The 11,737-nt window shown below is 40.0% G+C and overlaps 1 protein-coding gene across 2 annotated transcripts; it reads left to right on the forward strand.

Moving 5' to 3' along the window:
- Positions 1–602: 602 nt before the first annotated feature.
- Positions 603–1,588, forward strand: LOC134203791 (uncharacterized). 2 transcript variants are annotated; one of them, XM_062678640.1, is made up of 2 exons: positions 603–868; positions 960–1,588. In XM_062678640.1, the coding sequence occupies exons 1-2, from the start codon at positions 668–670 to the stop codon at positions 1,317–1,319; spliced, it is 561 nt and encodes a 186-aa protein (XP_062534624.1). In that variant the 5' UTR covers positions 603–667; the 3' UTR covers positions 1,320–1,588. The 2 variants fall into 2 exon arrangements, with proteins under 2 accessions (XP_062534624.1, XP_062534625.1); XM_062678641.1 differs by having other exon boundaries at positions 969–1,588.
- The last annotated feature ends 10,149 nt before the right edge of the window (positions 1,589–11,737 follow it).

Raw genomic sequence — 11,737 nt, forward strand, 5'->3', positions numbered from 1 at the left:
AGCTGAAAGTATACCTGGTAAAAATTATAGATAGTAGAATCTATAGATGAGCGAAAGCATGGCTGAGTCGATTTTTTTGACCGTGCACATGCGCATATGACGTCACAGCCCTTAACATTTGCATTGACATCGTGACGTCATGCTCGTTTGGAGACACGTTTGACAGTTCGTTTGGAGACAGAGGATTTATCTTCGCTCATCTATATATTCCACTATCTATAGTAAAAATCGTTTACTCATTAATGGGTATACCAAGGGGTAAACCACTCGACACAATGTGCCGGCGGCACTTTTCGGCACACTTCCGGCACTTCTGGGCACCCTTCTTTACAATAGTTTTAATTTGACAACTGACAACATGCATGAAATGTCAAGAGTAAACAAAAAGTGAAAACAAAAATAATAGCAATCGTCCATCACCAAATTTAGCTACTAGACTACAATCATTGACGAATACATAGACGGAGGGGTGGCCATTTTTCCGGGCACCACTATATACCCCTGGGGAGTGACGGATTACAATTATTACAATCACTCGACCATTGAGAAGCCCCTCAATTCGAACCATGAAAACAAAAATGAAAATGACAACAGTTGTCATTTTCATTTTTGTTTTCATCTGAAAACCGATCGCACATCGAGTCCAACGGTTGTTCTCGTTTCCGATATGGAACCGCTCCAACAGCAGCACCAGCACCATTTATCGGGAAGTGAGGTTGCCGGTACACGCACCGGCGGTGCTAGTGCTCCTATCACAACGATCACCACGACCAGCGCCACCAGCTCCACCGCCGCAGTGCTACTTGCCGACCTGAGTTCAATTCGCATAAAAGGCGACGAATTGTCGCGGTCTGCTTCATCTCCTTTGGTAAGTGTTAACATTTCCTGAATCAAAATTTACCTTTGTTTTGTACTTAAATGCCAATATTTACAGTGAATTGATCTATCTTCTCATACAGATCATACAGATGAGCAGCCGATCGAAGGAAATACCCGGCCTGGACAGCCAACGGTCTAGCCACTGTCCGGTGGTACGGGAGGGTCCCGCGCTGGGTTGCAATTTCTGCTGGAACACAAGGAGGATACTGCGACGGAAAACCAAGTACCACTGTCCCGAGTGCCAGACGAACTTGTGCATTGCGCCCTGCTTCCAGGAGTATCACGAACACCAATCGGCGGAGAACCCTGCCCCCACCAGCAACGACAGCGGAAGCGGCTGTGTGTATGGTGTAGGTGGATTGTACGCAAAAGTGGATCTCCGATTTGTTGAGAATCTTTACTTTTGCGGAATTGTGTCATTCTCTTTTTTTTATGGGTAAGAATGGAACACTCATTCATCATAACAACATCATAATCAACCAAGAGGCGGAAAAAGTATACAATTATTAACGAAGATGTTTTACAAATCAAATTCGGTAGAAAAACACACAAATCTGATAGAAGGCGACGATAATCGTAATCCCTTTTGTCGGCGGAGTGACCGCTTGGAGGTTCAGGTCATATTTGTGAAAGTTTTCCCGTACAATATAAAATATTTGGACCGGCACCGGAAGTCGAACCCAGCCACCCTCAGCATGGTCTTGCTTTGTAGCCGCGAGTCTTACTGCACTTTTGACTAAGGAGGGCCCTTAATTATTACGAATACATATCTTTTAGGATCACTTAAAAATGAACTTTTAATAGGATATCCGGAAATCCACATAAAACATCAATCGACTCAGCTCGATAAATTAATTGATTGGTTTGTTGCCTAATTGGTTACTAAGTTGCTTGATTGCTTTATTAGTTGGTTGGTTGCTTGATTGATCGTAGCTTGCTTGAATGGTAGAATGGTGAGTTCCTTGATTGGTTGACTGGTTGGTTGCTTGATTTGTTAGTTAATTAATGGGTTGGCTGCTTGATTAATTGGTTGCTTAATTGGTGGGTTATTTGGTTGGTCGGCTTGTTAGTTGATTAGTTGTTTTGTTGGTTGCTTGAATGGTTGATTGGTTAATTGGTTGGTTGATTGATTGATTTGTTAGTTGGTGAAATGATTATTTGCTTGATAAGTTAGTTGGTTGATTGATAGCTTGTTTGATTCGTTAGTTGCTTGATTGGTTAATGGTTGCTTGATTGATTGGAAGTGGTCTTGAATGATTTTTTGCTTGATTGGTTAGTTGTTTGATTGGTTGGTTGCCTAATTGGTTGGTTAGTTGCTTGATTGGTTAGTTGTTTGATTGGTTGGTTGCCTAATTGGTTGGTTAGTTGCTTGATAGGTTAATTGGTTGCTTGATTAATTTTTAATTGATTGGTAGCTTGCTTGAATGGTTGAATGATTGGTTGCTTGGTTGATTCGTAAGATGCTTGATAGGATGGTTGTTTAATAGGATGGTTGCCTAATTTAGTTTATTGGTAGCTTGCTTGAATAGTTGATTGATTGTTTTGTTGGTTGCTTGAATGGTTTTTATGTTGGTTGCTTGAAAAGTTGATTGGGTTACTTGATTGATTAGTATGTTGTTTGATTAGTTTGTTGTTTCATTGGTTGGTTGACAGACTGGTGGATTGGTAGGTTGTTTGAATGGTTGGTTGGTTGATTGGTAGCTTGCTTGAATGGTTGAATAATTGGGTGGTTGGTTGGTTGATTTGTTAGTTGGTTGAATGGTTGGTTGGTAGCTCGCTTGAATGCCTAATTGTTTTATTGGTTGGTTAGTTAATTGGTAGCTTGCTTAAATAGTTGATTTATTGGTTGCTTGATTTTTTGGTCTGATGGTTAGTTGATTATTTGTTTTTTGGTTGCTTGATTGGTTGATTAGTTGGTTGGTTGATTGATTGATTAGTTGATTTGTTAGTTGGTTAAATGTTTAATTGCTTGATTGGTTGGAAGTTGATTGGTAGCTTGCTTGAATGGTTGATTGGTTGATTGGTAGATTGGTTAATGGTTGCATGATTAATTGGAAGTGGGTTAGAATGATTGTTTGTTTGATTGATTAGTTGGTTACTTGATTCGTTTGTTGTTTGGTTGATTTGCTGGTTAATTAGTTGCTTGATTGGATAATTGGTTACTTTATTGATTGGTTGCTTGATTGGTAACTTGCTTGAATGGTTGGTTGCTTGATTGGTTTATTGGTTGATTAGTTCACTGGTATCTTGCTTAAATGATAATTGCTTGTTTGGTTTGTTACTTGATTGATTTGTTGATTGCTTAGTTGGGGGGTTGGTAGATTGATTAGTTGCTTGATTGGTTAATTGTTTGCTTGATTGATTGGAAGTGGGCTTGAATGATTGGTTGCTCGATTGTTTAGTTGGTAACTTCATTCTTTACTTATAAAGTTGATTGGTTAATTGGTTGCTCGATTGATTGGTTGCTTGATTTGTTCTTCTTCTTATTAGCATTACATCCCCACACTGGGGCAGAGCCGCCTCGCAGCTTAGTGTTCATTAAGCACATCCACAGTTATTAACTGTGAGGTTTCTAAGCCAGGTTACCATTTTCACATTCGTATATAATGAGGCTAACACGATAATACTTTTATGCCCAGGGAAGTCGAGACAATTCCCAATCCGAAAATTGCCTAGACTGGCACCGGGAATTGAACCCAGCCACCCTCAGCATGGTCTTGCTTTGTAGCCGCGCCTCCTATTGCACGGCTAAGGAGGGCCCCTGCTTGATTTGTTAGTTGGCTGAATGGTTGGTTACTTGATTGGTAGTTGCTTGGTAGGTTGGTTGCCTAATTGGTTTATTGGTTGGTTAGTTCTTTGGTAGCTTGCCTAAATGATTGATTGGTTGGTTGATTGGTTTGTTGCTTGATTGATTGGATGGTTGCTTAATTGATGGGTTGGTTGATTGATTAGTTGCTTGATTGGTTAATTGGTTGCTTGAGTGATTGGAAGTGGGCTTGAATGGGTGGTTGCTCGATAGGTTAGTTGCTTATTTGGTTGCTTGTGTAGCTGATTAGTAGTTTTATTGATTGCTTGATTGATTCTTTGATTGGTTGATTAGATGGTTGGTTCATTGATTGCTTGGTTGATTGGTAGCTAGCTCACCAATAACTGTGGAAGTGCTTAATGAACACTAAGCTGCGAGGTGGCTCTGTCCCAGTGTGGGGTGCAAAGCCAATAAGAAGAAGAAGGTATTGATTACCAAAGTTTCATGGTTTGCTAAGAACGGAATTTCAGTTCAATGTCTGAAAGTACGGTTTTACCTAGTCATTCGATAATAAATAGAAACCGGAAGCAGCTGTTGATCGTCGCAAACCTAAAAATATGGTGGCATACTACGACGGCCTTGTGTTGGAACCAATAAAGGGGTTCAGGAATACAACATTTTGTTCTTTTCGACCTTTTGTCCCTTTCGACCTTTTGTCTTTTTCGACCTTTTGTCCCTTTCGACCTTTTGTCCTTTCGATCTTCTGTCCCTTTCGACGTTTTGTCTTTTCGACCTTTTGTCTTTTCGACCTTTTGTCTTTCGACCTTTTGTCTTTCGACCTTTTGTCCTTTCGACCTTTTGTCTTTCGACCTTTTGTCATAGATTCGGTTGATTGGTTGGTTGCTTGGCAGGTTGATTGATTGGTTAGTAGGCTGGTTAGTTAATTAGTTGTTTTGTTGGCTGCTTGGTTGATTGGTTAATAAGTTGATTGCTGGATTGGTTGGTTATTTAGTTGATTGGTTATTGGTTGGTTGCTTGATTGGTTGATTGGCTGGTTGGTTGCTTCATTGCTTGGTTGATTGGTAGCTTGCTTGAATTGTTGGTTGGTTGCTTGACTGGTTGATTGGTTGGTTGCTTGTTGGTTAGTAGGCTAGTTAGTTGATTAGTTGTTTTGTTGATTGTTTAATTGGTTAGTTGATTGATTGGTTAGTTATTTGGTTGATGGGTTGGTTGGTTGCTGCTTGATTTGTTAGTTGGTAGAATGGTTGATTGGTTGGTTGCTTCATTGTTGGTTGATTTATTAATTGGTTGGTAATTTGGTTGATTAATTGCTTGACTGGTTGATTGGCTGGTTGGCTGGTTAGTTGATATGTTGTTTTGTTGGTTGTTTGGTTGGTTGATTAGTTGATTCGTTGCTTGATTGATTGGTAGCTTGCTTGAATGGCTGATTGCTGGATTAGTTGGTTGGTAGCTTAATTGGTTGGTTATTTGGTTGATGGGTTGCTTTACCGGTTGGTTGAATGGTTAGTCGGCTGATTGGTTGATTAGTTGTTTTTTTGGTTTCTTGATTGGTTGATTGGTTGTTTGTTGCTTGATTTGTTAGTTGGTAGAACTGTTGATTAGTTGGTTCCTTGATAGTTGGCTGGTTGCTTAATTGGTTGCTTCATTGTTTGTTGGTTGCTTGGTTGGTTATTTAGTTGATTGGTTGCTTGATTGGCTAATCCAGCAATCAGCCATTCAAGCAAGCTACCAATCAATCAAGCAACGAATCAACTAATCAACCAACCAAGCAACCAATAAAACAACATATCAACTAACCAGCCGCTCAGCCAATCAAGCAACCAAACAATCAACCAGTCAAGCAACCAATTAACCAAATTACCAATCAATCCATCAATCAACCAACAAACCAAACCAAATAACTAGCCAATCAAGCAACCTAGCAATCAACTTATTAACCAATCAACCAAGCAATCAACAAAACAACTAATCAACTAACCAGCCTACTAACCAACAAGCAACCAACCAATCAACCAGTCAACCAACCAACCAACAATGAAGTAACCAACCAACAATCAAGCAACCAATCAATCAACCATACTTCCAACTAACAAATCAAGCAGCAACCAACCAATCAAGTAAGCTACCAATCAAGCAACCAACCAACTAATTACCCAATTAACTAAACAACTTACCAATTAACGAAACGACCAACCAATCAACTAAATAACCACAACCAATCAATCAAGTAAAGCAACCAATCAACCAAATAAGTAACCAACCACCAATCAATCAACTAATCCAGCAACCAACCAATTAAGCAAGCTACCAATCAACCAACTAACTAATCATCCAACAAGCTAATCAACCAAATAAGCAACCAACCAATCAACCATTCAAGCAACCAATCAACTGAATAATTAACTAGTCAACGATTCCAGCAACCAACCAATCAAGCAACCAACTAATCAGCCATTTAAGCAACCAACAAAACAACTAATCAACTAACCAGCCGACCAACCAATCAATCAACCAGTCAAACAACCAACCAACCATTCTACAGTTCTACCAACTAACAAATAAAGCAGCAACCAACCAATTAATCATTCTACCAACCAACAATCAATCAACCAACCAATCATGCAACCATTCAACTAAATAACCAATCAATCAACCAACAAACAATGAAGCAACCAAACAACCAACTATCAAGGAACTAACTAATCAACAATTCTACCAACTAACAAATCAAGCAGCATTCAACCAATCAACTAATCAATCAATCAATCAACTAATCAACCAATCAAGAAACCAACAAAACAACTAATCAATCAACCAGCCGACCAACCATTCAATCAAACAATCAAACGGTAAAGCAACCCATCAACCAAATAACCAACCAACTAATCCAGCAATCAGCCATTCAAGTAAGCTACCAATCAATCAAGCAACGAATCGACTAATCAACCAAACAAGCAACCAACAAAACAACATGTCAACTAACCAGCTGACCAACCAATCAAGCAAGCAATCAACCAACCAATCAATTATTCTACCATCTAACAAATCAAGCAACAATCAATCAAATAACCAACCATTCAAGCAAACTACAAATCAACCAAGCAATCAAGCAACCCACCATTCAAGCAAGCTACCAATCAACCAAGCAATCATTCAACCAACCAACTAATCAACCATTCAAGCAACCAACAAAACAACATATAAACTAACGAGCCGACCAACCAATCAATCAATCAGTCAAGCAACCAATCAACCAAATTACCAACCAATCAAGTAATCAATAAACAAAAAAGAAACCAACCAATCAACCATTCTTCCAACTAACAAATCAAGCAGCAACCAACTAACCAAATAACCAACGAATCAATCAACTAACTAATCAAACAACCAACCATTCAAGCAAGCTACCAATCAACCAACCAACCAATCAACCAAGCAACCAACAAAACAATTAATCAACTAACCAGCCGACTAACCAATCAAGCAATCAACCAATCAACCAGTTAAGCAACCAACCAACAATCAAGCAACCAACAATTAATGCAAGCTACCAATCAACCAAGCAATCAAACAACCAACCATTCTACAAACTAACAAATCGAGCAGCAACCCATAAACCAAATTACTAATCAATCAAACGACCATCCATTCAAGCATGCTACCAATCAACCAACCAACCAATAATCAAGCAACCAACCAACTAATCAATCAATCAAGCAACCAACCAATTAGCCATCCAAGCAACCAACAAAACAACTCATCAACTAACCAGCCGACCAACTAATCAAGTAACCAATCAACCAACCAGTCAAGCAACCTATCAATCAAATAACCAACCAATCAACCAAATAACAAAACAACTAATCAACTAACCAGCCGACCAACAATCAATCAACCAGTCAGGCAACCAACCAACTATCAACCATTCAACAGTTCTACCAACTAACAAATCAAGCAGCAACCAACCAATCAATCAATCATTCTACCAACTAACAAATCAAGCAACCAACCAACTAATTTACCAATCAAGCAATCAACAAAACAACTAATCAACCTGTCAAACAACCGACCAACAATCAACCAACTAACTAATTAAGCAATCAACTAATCAACCAACCAATCAAGCAATCAATCAACTGAATAATTAACTAATCAACCATTCCAGCAAGCTACCAATCAACCAATCAAGCAACCCAGCAATCAGCCATTCAAGCAACCAACAAAACAACTAATCAACTAACCAGCCGACCAACCAATCAATCAACCAGTCAAACAACCAACCAATCAAGCAACCAACCAACTGTGAAGCAACCAACCATTCAACAGTTCTACCAACTAACAAATCAAGCAGCAACCAACCAATTAATCATTCTACCAACCAACCAACCAATCAAGCAACCAATCAATCAACCAACAAACAATGAAGCAATCAACAAACAATGAGCAAACAACCAACTGATCCAAAATTATTTATCAGATCGCTCACTGCAGGTAAACTATCAGAATTCTAAATATTTAGGACTTCTGCTAGATCAAAAATTAACTTTTAAAAATCACATTGAAGGCCTTCAAGCCAAATGTAACAAATATATTAAGTGGCCACTTATAAACAGAAAATCAAAACTTTGTCATAAGAACAAACTTTTGATTTACAAATAAATTTTTAGACCAGCCATGTTGTATGCTGTGCCAATATGGACTAGGTAGTTGCTGCAATACCAGAAAGAAGGCATTTTATAGGATTGTTCCTCCTCGGACCACCACGATTACCAGATGGTCTTCCTTCAGTGAGCTTGTGACATGTTCGTTTCAACAATTCTGTCGAAAAATCGCATGACGGGAATGAGTAGAGCACACCAGTTGCTTCCGTTTATTTATTGAGTAAGGATATAACGCCGGCCGCTTCTTTCTGCTTCAGGTAGGACACGAGATAACGCAGTGGACGCGTCTGAACGCTGGCATCATCCGACGATGCTACCGATGACGTCGATCCCGGCAGGCCGAGGAAGATTGCGTGCGACGATGACGTCGATATGCGCTTCTGCACATCTTCCAACTTGGGTTGATCGAGGCGTAGTCGCTGAATAATACGAAGGTGGTGTTTACCTTCCTCGTCCTTCATCAGGCTGTCCACTATTCCGTTGTCTCCGTCCGTTAGGTGCAACTTGGCGGGGAATAGAGAAATCTTCAAAATCAGCGCCCCTTGTCAGACTGTGGTAGAATTCCGTGCCACTTCTGGTAACGTTCTTGCATTCAATAACATGCCATTCCTACAAGACTGTGTCGCCTCGGTGAACGGGAACGAGATCTATCGATTCCTGGTTCACGTGATCCAGAACGACGTCGTGAATAATATTCGCCATCGGCTCCTGATCGACGCCATTCATCATTGTCCCCGTGGTGCGGTGGGCCATCACGATGAAAACCGCCACGGAAACCACCACGTCCGTGGAATCCTCCACGGCCGCGGAACGGTTTTCCACCATAGCCGTACGATGAATTTTCCTCGTATGATGCACCGCCTCCCGAATATTCGTAATCGGGGCCGCGACGATACTCACCGCCTTCCTCAAAACCTCCACTGTTCTTCGAGAACGATGGTGCTGTTCCGTTATCAGCAAAATCGATACGAATACGACGATCCGGTGCCCTAACGGGAATCCACGCATTTCCTTCACAGCAGCCGTAGCTGCATCAATAGAATTGTACAGAATGTAGGCCTGGGTGTCCCCTTTGTTATTTTCTTTCTTTGTGATGGCACCAAAACGGTCGAACTCACGCTCCAACTGAGTAACGAAACGAAAAAACAACAAACGAACCGAAACGACGTCACAAGGTGAGGGAGAAAAACAAACAAACTGTCAAAACGTCAAGAGGGGGTAAGTCAGCGCTCGTAAAATATTTATGTAATTCGTCACCCACGAGGGGTATTTTCTTCAAAATGAAGAAGAAGACATGGTGCCCGATTTTCTGATGGTTTTGTACCGGACATTTCGGTCTATGTATTCGTCAATGCTACAATCATATATGATATATCGGAAATGCAGCACATCCTTTGCACTGGTCAACCGTTGGCCACATTTTCAGAAGATGGGACGACACTCGAGAAACTTCTCCCAGTGAATGCGTGGCAAATGCGGTGGATGATGTAAGTATCTATAGGTTTGTGATGTAACTATCACCAAATTAGAATCGATTCAGCAGAACCTTTGCTTTATCACTTCCAGCAACTCCGGCAGATTTCCAAACCAGTGGATCCACGGAGAAGAAGTTTATTATTGATGAGGATCTGTTACCGGAATCGAGTTGCATCACTACTACCAAGTAAAACTCCGGTCCCGCCAGTGCGGAATATCCAAGTTGAAAAAGAATTATGATTAGGATGGTCGAAGACATTGAACGGCCAACAACTAGTAAGGCAGCTTCCTTTATTCAACCGCAGTAAGTTGTACGGAATCTAAAGGAACTCCAATCAAAGCCTTATGCTTTATGTGCGGGAGTGCTGATTTGCCCCTCTGAATCATGCCATCAGTGTCGTTGTTTGAAACCAACTTGGCTCTGACCTGACGAAATTGACCTGCTTCGCGATGAACCGCGTGTTTGAGGAGAACAGCGTTGAATCGGTTCAATACCGCCTTCGATAAAAAGTGCTTTACTCAGAGCAGGAATGGAGAGAAGCCCTTTCAGCAGTAACCAGCGGCAGTATACAAACAGGCTTATTCTGCGTCTCGCACGAGACGAAACGACAATTCTCGTGTCGTTGTCGTATGACACTTCTCGTTCTATTCCGAATGTCGACTCGCGCGAGACGAGACGTTCATTTTGTGTCGAGAGGAAGGATGAACCGGCATCGAAATGAAGTTCATTTGGAGAAACGTCAAATTGAGAAAAGTTTATCGCGGAGTTTAGAAAAAGGGCGAAGAAAATTATGTTTGATAAAATATATTTTTATTTTACTATTTATTTCACAAAAAAATCATAAAAAGAATCATCTTTACATGTTGGTATGATAATGTATGTGTTTTTTTGTTATTTGAGAACTATAGTGCGAAGTTTTGAACGATTTTGTAATTACTTTCACGTTATTGAATTCGCCCTTTTTTGGGTAAAAGATTTGTTTGGGTGTTAGCTCGCCAAAGTTTGAGTTTATGTTTTTAAACAGTATCAGAAGTTTTACAGTATTAAATAATTAAATTGTAATTTATAAGTGTATCGACGAGTTAAGATAGTACATAGATGAGATGATATCACCGTTAAGTACCCTGAAGCCAGCTGCGGGAGTAAGCAGATTGCTACCAGGATTATGTCAATGGAAACCATCCAGGAGCTATCAAGGAGATGAAAATACCAAGGACAAGGAGTGCCAGGAGTTAGAATATCTGCCATTTGGTCAGCTCAGGAGGCAGGAGCCCAAGTGGAATAGATGGACCATGGCAAAGCAATTTGAGTTGTATTCCCTTACGGTTGATTCCCGAACGTTTTTCTGCTGTTCCGCTTTGGATATTCTGTACCCGACCTACTTCTACTGTGCGGAGAAAAGAATACTGATGAGGAAACGGAGTATTTAGGTATTTTGCTGACTTCTTCAAGCATTATCGACATTTGAAGATCCTAATAATGTATCGTCTTATCTGATTAATATACCAATAAATTATTTCAGAATCCGAAGCAGTTTTTATGTGAAACTTTTCTCAATGGTTTTTGTGTATCTTGATTCTTCCGGACCCTTATTGATTTTTGCGAAAACCCACCCATTGTTCAGGAAACTTGCCAAATTCTTTCAGAAATTTACGTGAAATTCTTCGCAAGCATTTAGCAAGAAATTCTTTGCACAATTCTATAGATACTTTGCAGCATTTTTCTGAAATCTTTGGCAGCATTGTTCGGAAATCTTTATTATTTTTTTTCGCAGAATTACTCAGAAATCTTTGAAAACATTTAGCAAAATACATGGAAAAATCTTCACATAATCTACTAACCTTTTGAGACATTCTTTGAGAGTTTTCAATAGATTTTTTGGCAAAGCGCCACACGATTCTTCAAGAATCTTTCGATGATTCATTGGAAATCCTTAGCACGATCATTCATGGA

This window comes from Armigeres subalbatus, unplaced genomic scaffold, assembly GCF_024139115.2.
Source record: "Armigeres subalbatus isolate Guangzhou_Male unplaced genomic scaffold, GZ_Asu_2 Contig230, whole genome shotgun sequence".
Classification (NCBI taxonomy): Eukaryota; Metazoa; Arthropoda; class Insecta; order Diptera; family Culicidae; genus Armigeres; species Armigeres subalbatus.